The 20,661-nt window shown below is 44.6% G+C and overlaps 1 protein-coding gene across 3 annotated transcripts; it reads left to right on the top strand.

The window, feature by feature from the left end:
• The first annotated feature begins 898 nt into the window (after window positions 1-898).
• On the top strand, window positions 899-20,349 carry LOC130888698 (apolipoprotein L3-like). 3 transcript variants are annotated; one of them, XM_057791978.1, is made up of 5 exons: window positions 899-936; window positions 1,456-1,572; window positions 11,313-11,415; window positions 16,349-16,538; window positions 18,665-20,349. In XM_057791978.1, the coding sequence occupies exons 3-5, from the start codon at window positions 11,403-11,405 to the stop codon at window positions 19,479-19,481; spliced, it is 1,020 nt and encodes a 339-aa protein (XP_057647961.1). In that variant the 5' UTR covers window positions 899-936; window positions 1,456-1,572; window positions 11,313-11,402; the 3' UTR covers window positions 19,482-20,349. The 3 variants fall into 3 exon arrangements, with proteins under 3 accessions (XP_057647961.1, XP_057647960.1, XP_057647962.1); XM_057791977.1 differs by having other exon boundaries at window positions 902-936; window positions 1,400-1,572; XM_057791979.1 differs by lacking the exons at window positions 899-936; window positions 1,456-1,572 and adding an exon at window positions 3,804-3,930.
• The last annotated feature ends 312 nt before the right edge of the window (window positions 20,350-20,661 follow it).

The raw sequence follows: 20,661 nt of genomic DNA, 5'->3' as shown, positions 1-20,661 counted from the left end.
ATAACAGGGTGTCAGCTCCTCTGGACCTGGAATTACAGGAGGCTGTGAGCTACTTGATGTGGGTGCTGAGACTAAACTGCCCAGACTCCAAGTAACATCAAGGTAGAAAGTATGGTCACAAGACTTTAATGTCTGATGGTAAATCTTGGCTTGGGCTTGGAAAGTCTCTGAATCCTGAGATTTAAGCCATTACCTCTCCCAATAGCTCAGTATCCTCAGCAGAAAGCCACGGCGCTCCCTGGGTATTAACACATGAGCTTCCTGTCTGTTATAAACCAGGAAAGGTCTGGACAATAAGGGAGGATGATTAAGCTCCAGCCCGATGTGGAAGTAAGTGTGTTGGCAGCAGTAGTGTGGAGAGGCCATATCAACTGCTGTCCTTCTCTCAAAAGTGAGGATGGCCACCAAGCTCCAAGGACACATGAGTGGAATGGAACCTGTCCTGACACAAGGGTCGGTTGGCCAATGAGGTCCAGCCTTGTTTAAATCCCATGCAGCATGGAACAAAGCTGACTTGTTCCACAGTCGTCACACCTGTTGTTGACTCAAATTTCCTGTCTGCAGTGGGCTTTGGCTCCTCTATGCAAGGGGTCATGGGATCCAATCTGTGGCAGAAGTATCCACATTGGCAGGGGGTCGCTATGCACTATGCCTGCCACCATCAGGATCGCTGTCCTCATCAAATATCTGGGACAGGGAGGGACATTCTGCTGAAGTGCAATAGGGGATGGGAAGGATGATGCAGGAGAATTGTCTGTATTCTGTCAATCATGTTTTAAATAAACGCTGATTGGCCAGGCAGAAAGTATAGGCGGGAAAACCAGACAGGAAGTAGAAATGGTACAATGAGAACAAGAGGGGAAGGAGGAAGTTGATTCCTCCCACTCCTGCCCATATCACTGAAACAGCAGGATGTGATCTGCCCCACTGAAAAAGGTATTGAGCCACATGGCTAACACAGATCAGAAAAATGGGTTAATCAAGATATGAGAGTTAGCCAGTGAGAGGCTAGAGCTAATGGGCCAATCAGCTTGTAATTTATGGAGACCTATGTGTGATTTTCTTTGGGGCTAAACAGTTGTGGGGTACCATGCGGGACAGAAACCCCAACAAACAAGCAGCCTGGCCCTCGTGTTACACACTGGGGAGCCTTGCCAAAGCAGGAAGGGACTAGGGGTGATCTGTGGAGGGGTCCCTAGTTTGTGCTGGTATGTCTTACCGCTGTGGGGAGCATACCAGAGATGGGGTTGGCCAGAGCAGAATTGGGAGTGTTAAGCTGAGGTCACTCTGTTGACTCAGTATGGTGGATGGGCCGTGGGTGGCACCCTCCAAGTGTCCATTCCAGTGTGTAGATTGGATCAGAGCTGCCCAGGCGAGACTTTCGCTTTCCATTTCCCAGCTAGATCCATCAGCCAGAGGCTGCTGCTCAGGAGACTTTCGCTTTCCATTTCCCAGCTGGGTCCGTCAGGCCAGAGGCTGCTGCTCCTTCTGACTTATGTGCAGCCGTGACCAGATCTACACAGCCTAGGCCATCTGGGTCCTGGACAAACTCATCCCTGCAGAGACTCCTTGGTAAGCTGAGCCTCCTAGGCTGCTCTGCCTCCTCATCCTCACAGTTTTACCTGGGGAAAGAGGGATAATTGCGTCATTGTAGGGATGAACCCAGGGAACTCGGGCATCATCGCCAGACCAGAGTTCAGCCAGGTTGGCATGGGGCTCTTTCTCTCTGCACTAAACACAAGAAAGGATGAACAAACCCTCAGATGGGGTCAGCATGTGGTCTGGGGCTCAGCTCAGGGGCTAGGATGCCTAAGGGTCCAGACAGCAGACTCCTGACAGAAAGCTGATTCTGGGTGTCCAGCAGCTGGGGAAATGGAGAAACTGAAGGATGTGGAGGAGGGCAGGAGACTCAGAACTTGCTGGTCCTTGAGAGCATCTGACGGTGGACCAGGACTATGGCTGCCTAGACCAGCTGGGGACAAATGCTGACTTGGAGATACAGGAAGCCCGGAGACTGAGCCACCAACTGTCTCTGAGTGTGTATCTCTGCCATGCCGTGGGGAAACTGAGGACCTAGAAAGTGGCTTTTGCTGAGGAATCTGTGAAGGGGATGAGCAGGTGGGTCACAGGCCTGCGTCCCCTGGACATCCCCTGAGCTCTGTCCAGTCTGTAGGGGATGGAAGAGAGAGAAATGGTTCCCTGTGTATTAGCTGGGGAAGGGCGTCAGTGTTGGGGCAGGAAGGGAAAATGTGAACAATCAGGTAAACTGCTCACTGAGCTGTGTGTTAATCACAAGGTCAAAGATCAGACTTCAGGTGTGTGTTGAGGGAGGGGTTTTAGTCCCCTGTGCCCGTCGAAGAGGAGAATGTTCTAGAAACATTGGAGGATAAGAAGAGGCAAGGAGGACAGAGAGGATAATTAAAAAGCAAGCACTTGTTATCCTTTATTGATGCCAAGTCCTCAGAAATTGGCGACTCTGTGTCCAATAGATCTCCCAGAGCCCAGATCAGGGGCACTGTGGGCTCTACAGGACAGTACCCACTTAGATGGATCTGGAACCATTATTGGGCTACTACTCAGAACATGGCTGACACTGGTGCTGAACCAAGACTAATGGAGAGAGGGGCCCAGGAAAACACTGTGTTCAGTTCACAGAGGAAATGCAGAAGCCTGCGAGAAAGAGGAGGCCTGGGAGATCTCAGTGGGTGGAGGATGCAGGCGTCTTATGGGGAGGAAAAGGCTAGGGTGGGCCTGAAAAAATGGATGTTGCTCGAGGGGATTAGCAGGAGGGACTGCCACAGGCTAGGACCTCTGAGAAAGGTCAAGGTCCGGAACCTGACCCTTGTGAAGGAATGGACTTGTTAATGAGGCGAAACCAAGGAGTCAGAGATCAACAACTTCTTCTTTCATGACCTTATATAGGCTTTCAGCAGAAGGCGTGCCTTAGATTAGAGTCAGGGCTTCCTTCCTCAATAGGTCTGTATTAAAGATGCATCTTCCCACCTTAAATATCTGACTTAGAAGTGAGCATTGCCACAACAAATTAAGAAAATCCCTTCACAGGTGTGTCCAACATTTGGGTTTAATTTAATTCCAGATGTAGTTAAGTTGCCAACCAAGACTAGCCATCACACATGTCTACCAAAGTCCACTAACCCCAGGGAGTGCACTGCCACCAAGACACAGAAATTAAGTGTTAGGCAAGAAACACTTTTGAAAGCTTATGGTACAAAGTTTGAAACATAGTTTCGTCGAGCTGACTGGGAAGTGTATGTGCCTGTGTTTATGTGCGCTGTGTGGGATGTTGTTTAAATTAGTTAAAGTGAAAATAGTTTATATTTTAACTATCTACACCCTGAGTCCTTGACTGATCTGGGATCCAGGATTTGGGGCCCGGCTTCTTCCCTCTGAGCATCTCCAGCATCAGAGACAAGCTCCTTCTTCCTGGTACCCACTTTTCCATGGCCTCTGCGCCATGTGTGCCAGCAATCCAGCTACCCAAGGAGAGCAGTGCCTGCTAGGGGTGAGCAGAGCAAACAGTCCTAACTCTGTTTATCTGACGAAAAAGAGATTCTGAGAGGGAAAGTACTGTGCACGATGTTACTCAGCTGATTCTGACTTTCAGGGGAAATGTGATTTTTAATAATTCCAAAGTTTCTAGAATATTCTCTGCTTGTACAGGCACATAACTGGCCCCTCTCTTGGCTCTGCCCTTTGATCTCTCAAACACACAGCCTTTGACCTGGATCCTCCCACCATGGCCTTTAACAATTGGATCTTTCCTCTTTTCAGGTTAAGAAAACTAAGACAAAAACCCAAGCCTGGTCATATGCAGGTGATCAAGAACTGCATTGACCCTTTCTAGAGCTCTCAAATTCCAATTCATTTCATGGGCATGGTGGCATGGAGGCAGACCTGGTGCTTTTATAGGTGAGAATTCTACATTCAGATCCCCAGGTAGCAGGAGAGAGAGACACACACTGGCTTGCCCTGAGCTTGTGAAGCCTCAAGGTCCACCCCTAGTGACGCACTTCCTCCATCATGGCCACACCTACTTCAACTGTGTCTGGCATTTTTACTTTTTTTTTTTTAAATTTTATTGATTTTATTGAGCTCTACATTTTTCTCTGCTCACCTCCATGCCTCTCCCCTCTTGTTCAACCCTATCCCATGGTCCCCATGCTTCAAATTTACTCAGGAGATTTTGTCATTTTCTACTTCCCATGTAGATTAGATCTCTCTTAGGGTACTCATTGTTGTCTAGGTTCTCAGGGATTGTGATTTGTAGGCTGCTTTTATTTGTTTTATGTTTAAATACCACTTATGAGTGAGGACATATGACAATTGTCCTTCTGAGTCTGGGTTACCTCACTCAAAATGATGTTTTCTAGCTCCATCCATTTGCCTGCAAAATTCAAGATATTGTTATTTTTTTCTGCTGTGTAGAACTCCATTGTGTAAATGTACCACGTTTTCCTTATCCATTCTTCAGTCGAATGGCATTTAGGTTGTTTCCAGGTTCTGGCTATGACAAACAATGCTGCTATGAACATAGTTGAGCGCATGTCCTTGTGGCACGATTGAGCATCCTTTGGAGAGATACCCAAAAGCGGTATTGCTGGGTCTTGGGAAAGGTTGTTTTCTAATTTTCTGAGAAATCGCATCACTGACATCCAAAGGGGCTGTACCTTCTTGCATCCCCACCAGCAATGCAGAAGTGTTCCCTTTACCCCACAACTCTCCGGCATAAGTTGTCATGAGTGTTTTTGATCTTGGCCATTCTTACAGGTGTAAGATGGAATCTCAGAGTTGTTTTGATTTGCATTTCTTTGATGACTAAGGATGTTGAACATTTCCTTAAGTGTCTTTCAGCCATTTTAGATTCCTCTGTGGAGAGTTCTCTGTTTAGGTCTGTATGATGACAATTTCTCGAGTTCTTTGTATATATTGGAGATCAGCCCTCTGTTCGATGAGGTGGGTTGGTGAAGATCTTTTCCCATTCTGTAGGCTGTCGTTTTGTCTTCTTGACCATGTCCTTTGCTTTACAGAAGCTTTTCGGTTTCAGGAGGTCCCTTTTATTAATTGTATCTCGCAGTGTCTGGGCTACTGGGGTTATATTTAGGAAGAGGTCTCCTGTGCCAATGCAATCGAGTGTACTTCCCACTTTCTCTTCTATAAGGTTCGGTGTGGCTGGCTTTGGTTGAGGTCTTTGATCCATTTGGACTTGAATTTTGTGCATGATAGATATGGATCTATTTGTATTCTTCTACATGTTGATATCCAGTTATGACAGCACCATTTGTTAAATATGCTTCCTTTTTTCTATTTGATATTTTTGCTTCTTTGTCAAAAATCAGGTGTTCGAAAGTGTGTGGATTGATATCTGGGTCTTTGATTCAGTTCCATTGGTCCTCCTGTCTGTTCTTATGCCAGTACCAGACTGTTTTCAGTACTGTAGCTCTGCAGTCGAGTTTGAAGTGCGGAGTTGTGGTGACTCCAGAAGTTCTTTTATTGTACAGGATTGTTTTGGCTATCCTGGGATTTTTGCTTTTCCACATGAATTTGAGTACTGTTCTTTCAAGGTCTGTGAAGAATTTTGCTGGGATTTTGATGGACATTGCATTGATTCTGTAAATTGCTTTTGGAAGATTGCCACCTTTGCTATGTTAATTCACCTACCCAAGAGCATGGGAGATCTTTCCACTTTCTGGTGTCTTCTTCAATTTCTTTCTTCAAAGATTTCATGTTCTTGTTATACAAGTCTTCCACTTGTTTGGTTAGAGTTACTCTGAGATATTTTATGCTACTTGTGGCTATTGTGAAGGGTGATGTTTCTCTGATTTCTTTCTCAGCCTATAATCTTTTTGAGTTAATCTTGTATCCTGTTACATTTCTGAAAGTGTTTAGGAGTTGTAGAAGTTCCTTGGTAGAATTTTTGGGATCACTTATATAAACTATCGTATCATCAGCAAACAGTGAGAGTTTGACTTCTTTTCCAATTTGTATTTCCTTTATCTCCTTTTGTTGTCTTTCTGCTCTAGCTAGGACCTCAAGAACTATATTGAATAGATATGGGGAGAGTGAACAACCTTGTCTTGTTCCTGATTTCAGTGGAATCATTGGGAGTTTCTCTCCATTTAGTTTGATGTTGGCTGTTAGCTTGCTGTGTATTGCCTTTATTATGTTTAGGTATGTTCCTTGTATCCCTGCTCTCTCCAAGACTTTTATCATGAAGGGATGTTGTATTTTTTTCGAAAGTCTTTTTGGCATCTAATGAGATGATCATGTGGTTTTTTTTCATTTCTCAGTTTGTTTTTGTGGTGGATTACGTTGACAGATTTTCGTATGTTAAACCATCCCTGCATCTCTGGGATGAAGACAACTTGATCATGGTGGATAATGGTTCTGATGTGTTCTTGGATTTGATTTGCCAGAATTTTATTTAGTATTTTTGCATCAATGTTCATGAGTGAGAAGGTCTGTAATTCTATTTCTTAGTAATGTTTTTATGTGGCTTGGGTATCAGTGTAATTGTAGCCTCATAAAAAGAGTTTGGCAATATTCCTTCTCTTTCTAGTGTGTGGAATAATTTGAGGAGTATTGGTATTAGTTCTTCTTTGAAAGTCTTGTAGGATTCTGAGCTGAAACCACCTGGTCCTGGGCTTTTTGTGGTTGGGAGATTTTGATGACTGTTTCTATTTCTTCAGCAGTTATAGATCTGTTTAATTTGCTTATCTGGTTTTGATTTAATTTTGGTAAGTGATATTTATCCAGAAAGTGTATATTTCCTGTAAGTGTTCCAATTTTGTGGAGTACAGGTTTTTGAAATATGACCTGATGATTCTCTGTATTTCCTCCAGGTCTGTTGTTATGTCCCCTTTTTCATTTCTTATTTTGTTAATGGGGATATTCTCTCTCTGCCTTTTTGTTAGTTTGGATAAAGGTTTGTCTATTTTGTTGATTTTCTCAAAGAACCAGCTCTTTGTCTCATTGATTCTTTGTATTGTTTTCTTTGTTTCTATTTTGTTGACTTCAGCTCTCAATTTGATTATTTCCTGCCGTCTAATTCTCTTGGGTGAGTTTGCTTCTTTTTGCTCTAAAGTTTTTAAATGTTCTGTTAATTCACTGGTGTGGGATTTTTCCAGCTTCTTCATGTAGACATTTAGTACTATGAACTTTCCTGTTAACACTGCTTTCGTTGTGTCCCATAAATCTGGGTATGCTATGTGGTCATTTTCGTTAAATTATAGGAAGTCTTTAATTTCTCCCTTTATTTCTTCCTTGACCCATTGATGATTCAGGTGAGCATTGTTTAATTTCCATGTGTATTTATGGGCTTTCTGGAATTAGTAATACTGTTGAATTCTAATTTTAAGCCATGGTAATCTGATAAGATACATGGGGTTATTCCAATTTTTTGTATTTGTTGAGTTTTTTGTTACCAAGTATGAGGTCAATTTTTGAGGAGGTTCCATGAGTTGCTGAGAAGAAGGTATATTCTTTTGTGTTTGGATGGAATATTCTATAGTGTCTGTTAAGTCCATTTGAGTCATAACATCTGTTAGTTACCTTGTTTCTCTGTTCATTTTTATGTCCAGTGGTTAGAGTGCAGTGTTGAAGTCTCCCACTATTAGTGTGTGGGGTTTAATGTATGATTTAAACATTAGAAGTGTTTCTTTTACATATGACTGTGCCCTTGTATTTGGGGCATAGATGTTCAGTATTAAGATTTCCTCTTGATGGATTTTTCCTGTGACTAATATGAAATGTCCTTCTTTGTCTCTTTTTTTTTAAATATTTATTTATTTATTATGTATACAATATTCTGTGTGTATGCCTGCTGGCCAGAAGAGGGCACCACACCTCATTACAGATGGTTGTGAGCCACCATGTGGTTGCTGGGAATTGAATTCAGGACCTTTGGAAGAGCAGGCAATGCTCTTAACCTCTGAGCCATCTCTCCAGCCCTCTTTGTCTCTTTTGATTGATTTTAGTTTGAAGTCTATTTTGTTAGACATTGGGATAGCTACACCAGCTTGTTTCTTAGGTCCATTTGATTGGAAAATTTTTCCCAACCGTTTACGCTGAGGCGATGTCTGTCTCCTGCGGTTGAGGTGTGTTTCTGTATGCTGAAGAAGGATGGATTCTATTTTCGTATCCAATCTGTTAGCCTGTATCATTTTACGGTTGAGTTGAGTCCATTTGTATTAAGTGCTATTAATGACCAGTGATTGCTATCTCCTGTTAATTTACTTTTCCTTGTTGGTGATGTTAAATTGTGTGTTTTCCCCTTCTTTGGGATTTGACCATCAATTGTGTTTTTGTTGATGTAGCCAACTTCCTTGGGATGGAGTTTTCCTTCTAGTGTTTAGTAGGGTTGGGTTTGTGTATAGCTATTGGTTAAATCTGGTTTTGTCATGGAATATCATGTTTTGTGCGTCTATGGTGATTGAAAGTTTTGCTGGGTATAATAGTCTGGGGTGGCATCTGTGGTCTCTCATTGTCTGCATAATGCTTGACCACGACCTTCTGGCTTTCATTGTCTCCAATGAGAAATCAGGTGTAATTCTGATATGTCTACCTTTATATGATACTTAGCCTTTTCCCTTCACAGCTCTTAATATTCTTTCTTTATTCTGTATGTTTAGTGTTTTGATTAAGTGGCAACGGGACATTTTTTTTCCAAGCCTGTTTGGTGTTCCGTACCCTTCTTATATCTTCATAGGCATATCTTTCTTTAGGTTTGGAAAGTTTTCTTCTATGGTTTTGTTAAATATATTTTCTGTGGCTTTGAGTCGAACTTCTCCTTCTTCTATACCTATTATTTTTAGATTTGGTCTTTTCATGGTGTCCCATATTTCCTGGATATTTTGGGTTAAGCTTTTGTTAGATTTAATGTTTCCTTTGACTGATGAGTCTATTTTCTCTTTTGTATCTTCAGTGCTCGAGATTCTCTCTTCCATCCTTTGTATTCTGCTGTTTATGTTTGCATTTGTGCTTCCTGATCATTTTCTCATAATTTCTGTTTCTATAATTCCCTCGGCTTGTGTTTTCTTTATTGTCTCTATTTCAGTTTTCAAGTCTCAAATAGTTTCTTTCATATGTTTGATTGTTTATTCTTGGTTTTCCTTAAAGGATTTGCTGATTTCTTCCAATTTTTTGTTTGTCTTTTCCTCTATTTCTTTGAGGGAATTTCTCATTTCCTCTTGAAGAGTCTCAAACATTCTCCTGAAGTTATTTTTAATTCATTTTCTTCTGCTTCATCTATATTTGGTTGTTCAAGTCTTGTTGTAGTATGCTCTCTAGATTTTACTGGTAGTGTGTTGTTCTTTGTGGTGTTGTGTGTGTTCTTACCTTGTGTACTTATCTTTTCCTCTAATGGGTGTGGTCATGACTGTCTGTGATTCTGATGATTGATCTTCTAGGTGCCAGTGAATCCAAGGCTCAGATAGTTGTTCCTCATGCTACACTCAGTGCCACAGTTCTAGTTACCCCATTGGTCACTCCTTATTCCTGGAGGGTGCTCAGCACTCCTGGGCTTTGCTCCACTCCCATGGAGTTTGCTGTCTCAGGCCTGCTCTAGACTAGGTTATTGGCTCAGATCTGTTTCTGTAAAAGTCCCTGATCTAGATCTGCTCCTGCAGGGTCCCTGGCTTGGGGTTGGTCCTGTAAACGTCTCTGGTTCTGATCTACTCCTTCAGAGGTCCGAGACTCGAGTGTGCCCAAACCCACAGAGGACCTGTCTCAGGCCTACTCCCTGCAAGGTCCCAGACTCACACCCAGACCCACAGGGGTCCTGGCTCAGGTCTAGTCCCTCAAAGGTCCCAGATTCATGTCTACACCTGCACCAGTCTCTGGTTTTGGCCCATTCACTCACTGGTTGCTTCCCTGTACCTGCTCCTGTGAAGTTTGTTGTCTCAGGTCTGCTCTGGCCCAATCGTGCCTCCACAAATGACCCTGGTTTGTTCAACTCCTGCTCCTGTAGCATTCGCTGTCCCAAGCCCGCTTTGTCCCAGGTCGCTGCCTCAGTCCTGCCCTTTTGGAGTTCGCTGCCTCAGACCTATTCTGGCCTAGGTTCCTGGCTCAGTCCTGCTCTGTTGGAGTTTGCTGACTCAGTCCTGATTTGACCTAGGTCACTGGCTCAGACTTGCTTCTATGGAGTTCACTACCTCGGGCCTGCCCTGTCCTAGGTCACTGACTTGGTCCTGCTCCTATGGAGTTCACTACCGCAGGCCTGCTCTGACATCTTTACTTTTTAAATTTGTTCCTACTTAACGTATTAGCTGCTTAAGGTTTCACTATCTCATACAAACTCTTTCTTTATTGTTGTTATTTTTCAAGACAGGGTTTCTCTGTAGTTTTGGACCATGTCCTAGAACTAGCTCTGTAGACCAGGCTGGCTTCAAAGGCACAGAGATTCCACTGTCTCTGCCTCCCAAGTGCTGGGATTTAATGTGTGTGCCACCGCTATATGGCCCCCATAGAAACCCTGAAAGAAGCAGTATCCTCCCCTTTTTCAGCTTTCTCAGGCCATATGGAAGCATAGACCACACGAGTTTGCAAAAATGTTGTGAGGTTTTTTATTACTCTTTGTGGGCCAGACATCCAGATACAAAGCAAACCATGAAATAAGAGTAAGATTTACCGAAGAAAGAGAATGGAAAAAGCCAAGAGGCAAAAGAGTGATAGGTTAATTTAAGTTAAGAAGAGCTGAAAAAAAAAAAAGACAAGCTAAGGCTGGTCATTTATAAGTAAGAATAAGCCTCCATGTGTGATTTACTTGGTAGCTGAGTGGCAGTCCCCCAAAGGAGTAAGAAACCAACAACACACAGGTATATGGAACTCAGTGAGTTAGAAGCCAGCCTGGTCTACAAGTGGGTTCCAGAGCAGCCAAGGCTACATGGAGAATCCCTGTGCCAAAACACAAAAAAAAAAAAAAAAAAAAAAAAAAACGAAGAAAGAAAGGAAGAAAGAAAGAAAGACTCATGATCAATACTTACAGGGTACTGGGAGCAACCCAAAGGTGGCTACCAATACATTCCTCTCCATCTTTCATTCTGTGTTCAGGGGCTTTGTTTCTCCTCAGCTGACACCTTCTGCACTGTCCCCAGCATGCCATTAGTCCTCTTCCTTGCCTGGAGAGAGGGCAGCAGGGCTGGAGCCACAAGGCAGACTTCTTAAATAGCAGTCACAGAGTCTGGGGAGTAGACATGCTTTGAGTCACTTTCTTTTGGCCCTTGGCAGTCAACATCGAATGATCTGTGGGTCAGCAGATCCCTGGTCACAGCAGCTGTCCCCATTCTATCCCACAGGTTGTTATTTCCTCCTGTAGACTGGACACCCGGTGAGCTGTAAGGAAATCTCTCAGGATCCCGTGAGTGACACCAAGACCCACAGCTGTCATGGGCTCCACAGGTAATCAGTCTGTTCTCTACTGCTGCTCATGGCCTAGGACTCCAGGGCCTCCCTGCTGGGGCCTGCTGAGGAGTCAAAGATGCAGAAGGAGAACCCCAAGGGGGAGCAGAGAGCCCCCCAGTTCAGGATAGAGCAGCCCCACATCCTCATCTTCTCTTGGGATGCATTCTCAGGAGGTACTTCAGCTATACCCAGTCTGAAAAATGGAAGCCAAGGAGGGAGGAATGGAGGGAGCAGGAGGCAGGGAATGTGAAGATGGGAGGCAGCTCCAGCCCTTTCTTGGTGGCCCCCTCTCAGCTGACCCTGTGGCACTGTCCCTGAGGAGGAGCCCACCCTGCACCAACTCAGACACCCACCTGTTCTAAATGCCTCATCAGGAAGTTACTACATCCAGAGAGACCTTGCCCACAGTCCATATATGTTACCTGGAGATTCTCACCTCCTATTACCTATTCAGGGCCAAGTGTCCCCATGTGTCCAGGCCGACCAAAGCCTGCTGCAGCCTCTCCCTGAACCCCATTAATTCCAGCGGACCTAATCCCCATCCCCAAGCTGTGTCAGGGCACCTGCCCTACACAGCCAGGACCAGAGCTTGTTTCCGCAATGTGCTGGTCTCAAGGCAGGCCTGGTTTTTCTTTTGTCATGTAAAAAATTGAAGTTGAAACATAAGACCAGAAAGAACAATAACAACAACAAGAAAGGTCCACTCAGAAGTGACTCTACCCAGGAGCAGCCCTAAGCCCAGGAACAGCCCCCTACACCAGCCCTGGTTCCACACTAGTGTCCTGAGCCCTGTGCTCTCTGTCTTCTTCCCTCACCTCTGTCGCTTACTGCCGCTTAGGCAGTCAAGACATTTGCTCAGCTTGGCCAACCCACACTGCAAAACAGTCGTGTTAAAGAATGAGATAGAAAAAACTACAGAGCTGTGTACATGGTCAGGAAATAAGCGACAAACAGTGGGAGAGAGGGATGTGTGCTCTTCATAGGAATGTAAGTTCTTTTGGGCAATTTGGAAATCCTCATGGAGATTCGTCAAATAATGAAAACAGAACTTCAGTGAGACCAAGTTATCCCAGCCAAGGGTGTACTCCCCAAAGAGTCTCCATGCGTGTTAGAGAGGAGCTGGAGCCTTCATGGCCATCACAGTGTGATTCACAGTAACTGAGACATGGGAAGAGCAATCCTGCACATTAACAGATGCATAGAGACAATGTGGTGCACACAATGGTAGAATTTTATTCAGACATAAATAAAGATGAATGAACGTGTGCCATCTGCAGGAAAATGGTGGAACTGCGGGGCATCCTGTTGAGCAAAATAAGTCAGATTTAAAGACAAATGTTGACTGCTTCTTTCAAATGTGGAACCTAGAACACACACACACACGCACATACACACACACACACACACAGTGTAAAAGTAGAGGGGAACTATTATCCAAAGGCAGACTAGTAACAGGAAAAGGTAGAGAGTGAATACAGCCAACATACATGATAAACTTGAATGAAATGGCATTTCAAAACTCTGCACTTTGGACAATAAATAGTCGTTAATAACAGAGAAATCATGCAATAGAATAAAGAAGGGAGGAAAGCTTAGATGTGGGGCACTTAGAGCATGCAGGAGGCTCAAGGATCCATGAGGAAGGATACAGAGCACATGGAGTTCACAGGGTAAGTATTCCCTTCTACTAAATGGGGAGGCCTGGAAAGCCTGGGCAGGTGCTGGGGAGCCAAACCCTGACACACGAGGCAACCAGGGTCACCATGGAGGGTTCCACCAACCAGTGACCCCCGTATGCTGCCGATCTTAGCATGTCCATCACAGCAGGAGTCTTTACTGACACTTGATCTCAGTAGTGTGTCCTTGAAATGTCATTTTCAACCGTAAGAGGCACACCCTCCAGGTATGTTACAAAATAGCTCGTCCTCACTCCCTTCTCTTTAATACCATAACCTCCATCGCGTGGGCAGGAACTGACCTCCAGTGACCTGAGAAGATTTGCAGCCATTACGATGTTGGTCTCCTTTAACGGGAAGTTCACGTGTTCTGCTGCTGGTCGAGAATGAACGCCTTTACTGCTGGAACTGCCCCGTATGCCTCCTCCCTTCTTCATTCTCCTTTTCTCCCTACCCCTCTCTCTCCCTCCTCCCTCTCTCTTTCCTGTCACTCAAAAAGTCTTGCTATGTTGCCCAAGCTGACTGCAAACTCACAATCCTGCCTCATCTGCAATGTCCTGTTTATGGGATTGCACCATCATTTCAGGATTCCATTTAAGTTTTTTTTTTTTTTTTTTAGATTTATTTATTTAGTATGTATACAACATTCCTTCCATGTATGCTTGCATGCCAGAAGAGGGCACCAGATCTCATTCTAGATGGCTGTAAGCCACCATGTGGTTGCTGGGAATTGAACTCAGGACCTCTGGAAGAGCAGGCAGTGCTCTTAACCTCTGAGCCATCTCTCCAGCCCTCAGGATTCCATTTATCACACATTAGAAATGCTGACTAGGGCCGGGTGGTGGTGGCCCACGCCTTTAATCCCAGCAATCAGGAAACAGAGAGGCAGGTGGATCTCTGTGAGTTCAAAGCCAGCCTGCTCTACAGGGCAAGTTTTAGGATAGCAAGGGCTGTTACACAAGAAAACCTGTTTCAAAAAAACCAAAAAAAGAAATGCTAGCTAACTTGATGTTTAATAGTAACTAATTGAATGTTTCTGAGCAGGTAGTGATAGTGAGAATTGACTTTTGAACAATCTTTGTTAATGATTTGTTTATTTTAATTTTATGTAAATTTGTCTTTTTCCTGCATGTATGTCTGTGTGAGGGTGTTGGATCCCTGGTGCTGGAGTTACAGACAGTTTGTGAGGTGACTGTGGGTGATGGGAATTGAACCCGGTACCTCTGGAAGAACAGCCAGTGCCCTTAACTGCTGAGCCATCTCTCTGGCCCTATTTTGAACATTCTAAAGTAAATGATAAAATTTTAATTTATCATGAAATATCATACTGTGTTTCATACATACATACAATTACAATGGGACAATTGAAAATGAATATTCAAAAATCACTTAAAATTATTGTTAAAAATTTAAATTCTAGGCCGGGCGATGGTGGCGCACGCCTTTAATCCCAGCACTCGGGAGGCAGAGGCAGGCGGATCTCTGTGAGTTCGAGACCAGCCTGGTCTACAGAGCTAGTTCCAGGACAGGCTCCAAAGCCACAGAGAAACCCTGTCTCGAAAAACCAAAGGAAAAAAAAAAAAATTTAAATTCTGAGTTAGTAGAGTGTTGGCAGATATGTGTGTGTGTGTGTGTGCATATGTATATACATGGAATAATCCACAAATACTCACTCTTCCTGTCTTCTTTGCCTGGTATTGCCAAATCCAATTCTTTTTAATGTTTTGTTTGTTTTTCTTTTTTCACTTATTTCTCAATACAGAGTCTCACTTTGTAGCTCTACCTCTCCTGGAACTCCCTGTGTGGACCAGCCTGGCCTTGAACTCACAGAGACCCACCTGCCTCTCCTCCCGAGTGCTGGGATTCAAGGTGTGCACCACCATGCCGGCCTGTATTTGCTTGTAAAATTCTTCTATTGGCTCTGAGACCACTCACTCATTTATTCTGTACAAGTTAGTTGTTAAAGCTGACGTCACTCACTTTTGTCATTGTTGTAAATAATGAAAGCAGATTATCTCACTTACAATATTGCATATTTTGGTCCATCCTGGAAGGGAGGCAGGGTGGGCAGCCCACATCATGACACACAAAAGCAGTGACGTGAAAGGGCCAAGACAAGACGGCAATCAGCCCCAAAGACACATCCCAGCTGCTCTCCTGACCCCAGCCAGACTCTACTTCCCAAGGTGCCCCACCTCAATCTTTGAACCACTCACACACTCAGAGAACTTAGGATCTATTATATCTGGGAACTCCCTAACACCCCACCGAGAGACAGGCTACTGATCTCCCAGATATTTGTTAACCCAGTGGATTGAAACTAAAGAATAAGAACTAATCATTCCAGTGAGGAAAGTCAAGTTTGGGGCTAGAGAGTGGCTCAGTGGTTAAGAGCACTTACTGCTCTTTCATAAGACATGGGCTCAGTTCCCAACACCCACACCAGGTTCACAGCAGGCTGTAACTGCGGCTCGAGGGGAACAAGGCCCTCTTTGGTCGCCAGACACACATGGTGCAAAGACATGAATGCAAGCAGGCAAATCTTCCTGTAGAAATAAAAATCAAGGGAAAACATCACATTCAAGGACTGGGCCCCAGGCACACAGTAGATGGATGCCATCACTGGACTCTCCCTCTTCCTGGGGATGAGAGTCTCACTTTCTAACTGTTCTGAGCTGAAACCCATACGTGTCTCTAAAACACCATGACATCTCCTTGGTATATCTGTCCTCTCAGGATGCCATTACAAAGTGACACTGGGTAGGTGGTTTAAAGAGAAAAGACCTCTTCTCTCACTGTTCTGGAATCCAGCAACCACAATCAAAGTGTGGCAGATTGGTTCTGGGGGAGGCACTCTCTTTCAGGTTGGCAGAGGGATTGTTCTAGCCCATGGTCTCTCTTGTGTGTCTGGAGAGAAGAGAGTCAGGGAAAGGGAGAAAGGGGCGGGTGGGGCAGACAGAGAAAGAGGAAATGGAGGGAGGGCGCTTCTTCTGGCTGCTGTGAGGACACTAACACTCTGGGTCAGGGACCTCACTCACAACCTCACTTGCTTCCTTATCTATCTCCAAATACAGTCACCTGGGGATAGAGCTTTAACAAATGAGTTAAGGGACACAACTCAGTCCCTACCAAAAGTGACACCAGATTATACCTGAAGGGACATGCTCAGGAACACATTTTAAAACCTAGCTCCTGAAGCCGCTCAAGCTCTCCAGCATGCTCCTCTAACCAAATTCCTTTTCCTTCCCATCTAGAGAGGAAAGGCTTCATTGAGTCTGTGGTTGAGTATCTCTGGGACACATGGAGCACAGTGGCCCTGCAGCTCCTGCCGACCATAGACGGATTCGGAAAACAACTTGTAGAAAGAGCTGGTTTGTCCAGTTTCTCTCCATTTAATTTGATGTTGGCTGTCGGCTTGTTGTTGATTGTTTATATTATATTTAGGTATGTTTCTTGTATCCGTGATCTTTGTAAAACCTTTATCATGAAAGGGGGTGGATTTTGCCAAAGGCTTTTTTCAGCATCTAAGAAGATGATCATGTGGTGTTTTTCTTTCAGTCTGTTTATATTGTAGATTGCATTGACAGACTTTCTTACATTGAAACATCAAGTAAGAGATGAATTTTTCTTCATGATGAATGATATTTTTAAGTGTTCTACGATTGAGTATGCCAATATTTTGTGAAGTTTTTGCATCAGTGTTCTACATGGAGACTCTTTCATTTGGCATTGTTGTGTGGGTTGGGTATTAAGGTAACAGTAGCCAGATAGAAAGAATTCCACCTAGCTTTTCTATGTGGACTCTGGAACACAGAACTCAGGTCCACGTGTTTGTATGGCAAACGCTTTACAAAATTAGCCACATCCTAAGGGGGCATCTAGATATTAAGGGAGAATTGTCTGCTGTCCTCAAGACACGCCACAGTCACGTGAGAGCTCACACAGGGTGACACACACCAAGAAAGATGCCTTGGTAGAGAAGCCGTGTTCTGACATGAGTTAGCAGTCAGGAAGGAGCTGTTCAGGACTGCTGCCCTAAGGGGAAGAGACAGAACACTTCTGGATATTCATTCAGCTGGGGACTCTGGCAGACAAGCTGAGTGAGGGGCAGTAGTTAGCAGTGAGCATGGGCACTGTGAAGCTGACCTCATGGGATTCTTCCTGAGGGAGGTCAAGACTAAGATAGCAAAAGTTAAACACAGGAACTTGATTGAGTATTGAGTATCAAAAGTAGGGCAGTCTCACAACTGACTTAAGATTCTTGACAGGTCTGGGCAGGGAACACCAGCCATCGCAGAAAACGCATGAAAAGTCAAGACCGAGCCACACTATAAAAGTGTAGAATAGTTTAATAAAGTTGAACAAGGAAAAATATTTATCCACATAAGCCTCAGTGTCCAAAATTTTGTTGGGCTTTGATCACATACACAGTCCCCATGAGAGATCTGGGGTCTCCCTCCCTCCTGGAGTCCATGCCTTTAGTGTCTAGTTCCCTTGGAGGTCAGAAATGACAGCAAAATCCCACCACACATCACCCTTCTCAGGCTGGAAATTCATTCTAGCGAGAGCTAGGTAACCTACATGTTGTGTTTTTTCAGTTCTGACTGCCGTGGAAACACTTGCAGGCACAGTGAGGTGCCTTGGGGATGGGACCCACATGGGAATGGGGATTCACTCATGGTTCTTTATCTTCTGCTCACAGCTGGAAGGGAACTTTGTGTGCTAGGTTTTGAGGGGGAAGGGTCTTAGCTGTGAGCGGCCCCACCAGCTTAGGTGTTCACACAGCTGCAGAGCAAAGAGACATCAGCTTCAAAGAATACCTGTGCATGGTTTCTCTCTCAGGGGTGTGCAATTAGCAGACTCTCGAGTCACAAGTCCCCGAGCAAATGTGGACATTCCTCTCCAGCAGGTCACTGTAGGGTAGACAGGTCAGTTCCTAGTAGCTGATGCCAAGAGGAAGTTTTTTATTGGGAAAAGTTTACTCTTTGGAGAACACTAACTTTCCTAAAATACAGTTGTTGTTTTTTTTTCTCTAACCTCACTTCTTTGTGTTTAAGAGTTCCTACAGAGAAGTATGTTGGTAGTGATGACATTGGCCTTCAGGGGAGGCCATATTTATTAAATGTCTAGCAATAAAAATGTGTGGTAAGTGACTAGAGATGACTCAGGAGTTAAGAGCCCTGGCTGCTCCTCCAGGTGGCTGACATCCAGTTCTCAGCATCCTCATGATGGCTCACAACTATCTGTAACTCTGGGTCTAGTGATCCAATTTCTTCTTCTGCCCTCCATGACACCAGGACTGCAGATGGTACACACACACACCTGCAGGCAAAACACTCAAACAAATAAAATAAAAAATTTAAAGGACACAGTAATATGGTTTTTAACTCATTGTGTCCTTAACAATTAAACGTTGTGTGGTGGATCCAACCTGCTCATCAATGAAAGAACGACATTATACAGCTGTAGGACTCTCCTCCATTTCACTCCCAGCAGATGCTCTGATTGCCACAGGACAGATCTTTCCAAACTCTCTTCCTCACTCTGTTAGTTGGTCTCTCCCTTTACAGGAAAGTGAAAGATGCCTCACGTGAGAAGGAAAGGTTTCTGGAAGTTTATCCTCAGATGAAACAGGAGCTTGAGGAGAGCATCGGGAAGCTCCACGCCCTTGCAGACAAGATTGACAAGGTGCACAGGGACTGCACCATCACACAAGTGGTGGCCAAGTCCACCGGTGCTGTGTCTGGAGTCCTGACGATCCTTGGTCTCGCTCTGGCACCTGTGTCAGCAGGAGTCAGTCTGGGACTTTCTGCCACAGGCTTGGGGCTTGGGGCAGCAGCAGCTGTGACGAGTGTTTCCACAACCCTTGTGGAAAAGGTAAGCACAGCGTCAGTAGAAGCTGAAGCCAGACAGCTTCTGACAAGTAGCAACGTCACTGAGAATGACATTAAAAGCAACAACACTGAGAAGGACATTACAGAATCGTTGGAGAAGATCACCTCCCGGCTTGTTTCTGTATCTAAGCAATTTGTTATGAATGTGGATGACATAAAGAAGAACATTAATGCCATCAAGCTGGAAAAAGCCAGCCCTCGCCTAGCAAATAAAGCTAAGCGTCTAATGACTACAGGGAAGCTGTCAGCCAAAAGCACAAAAGAGGTGAAGAAAGCCTTTGGAGGCACTGCTCTGGCAATGACCAAAAACGACCGGATCTGTGCTGCAGCCACTGCATGTCACTCCCTAGCACTAGATATAATTAGCATCATAGAAGAAACAAAGCATTTGCTGGAGGGTGCAGAGTTTGCTGCAAAGCTGCGGCAGAAGGCTCAGGAACTGGAGCAGAAGTTGCAGGAGCTCATCCGGGTTCATGACAGCCTGACTCAGTGACATCTTCTTCGGTGCAGCTCAGAGGACTGAGGGTGGGGTGTGCTGGACAGAGCCATGAACACTTGATGGATTTGAATGTATCCCCTTTATAACAATACTGCGATGGTGGTAGTGCTTGGTAGAGGTGAGGCCACATTAAGAAAAAGGAAACCAGAACACAGATGGGACAGGCTTGTTACCTCTCACTAGACTCCACCTTCCTCTTAGATCTAACAGCCTCTAGCATCCCGCATAAGGACCATGCTCCCAAGCTGGGGAGCGCATCCAAGGCCTGACTAAGGCACAGCATGGCTGCTCCTCAGTCACACTCACCACACTGCTCCTAACAGAGGCTCACCATCCTCACAGTTCCCTGAGCTGCCAACTTTCCCACTGCTTTCTGAATGCTTGCATAGAGACCTTTTCCTTCTTCCTAGTTCTGCCTCATTCTGTGTTTTTCCAATTATTTCCCAATCTTACAATCAGACTCTGGGTGTGAACCCCATTTCTTTGTTCATGGCTTGGTCACATGGAGTGATGGAGATTTTGGTGGAATGCTCAGAGAGTGGAAAGGAAGGGATGCTGGGGACACCATCTGCAGGGTCATCACAGGTTCTTGGTCCTATGTGCCAGCCGTGCGCTCTACAGGAAGGAGAGGTGACAGGATATGGCTGGTGAGCTCTGCTCTCTGTAAGCAGACTCTTGGAGAAATCACAAGGCTTAATTCCTACTGAAGTTTAAAATCTATTTATTTGGATGAGATCTGCTAAGATGCACACGAAAGCTACACTTGCTCAATAATATGTGAAGAATTAATTAGTAAACACTGTAAACACCGACCTGGTCATGCTTTGTGTTTATGAAAATGATATCATGTGTTTTCTAGATTGTTGACTACATTAAGCTGATAATTGTCTCCAGATTTCTATCATCTCCTCTTTTAAAAACTGTTTTCTTTATTGTGGATTAACAAGAATATTTGAAATTTATACAAGAACCATTTTCCTTCTTGATCTCACACTCCCCTTCTGGCCACAGAAGCACCCTGAGGCTGCAGCAGTGAGCAATGTCCCCTCCTTCCTTACCACTCAAGTGGCCTTCTTCCCAAGTTCTGGACACCTGGGACAGAGAGCTGACCTGTGTACTTCCTGGGTCTTGTCTGTTAGAGCAACATTCTTGGGTCACACAGTCCCTCTGTCCT

Source organism: Chionomys nivalis, chromosome 17 (assembly GCF_950005125.1).
Source record: "Chionomys nivalis chromosome 17, mChiNiv1.1, whole genome shotgun sequence".
Classification (NCBI taxonomy): domain Eukaryota; kingdom Metazoa; phylum Chordata; class Mammalia; order Rodentia; family Cricetidae; genus Chionomys; species Chionomys nivalis.
The sequence above is the reverse complement of the archived record's forward strand: the minus strand, read 5'-3'. Positions and strand labels throughout refer to the sequence as shown.

Coding starts and splice junctions, on each gene's coding strand:
- LOC130888698 (XM_057791978.1), top strand. Junction 16,539..18,664: donor ATTGTTTATATTATATTTAG/GTATGTTTCTTG, acceptor CTCCCTTTACAG/GAAAGTGAAAGATGCCTCAC.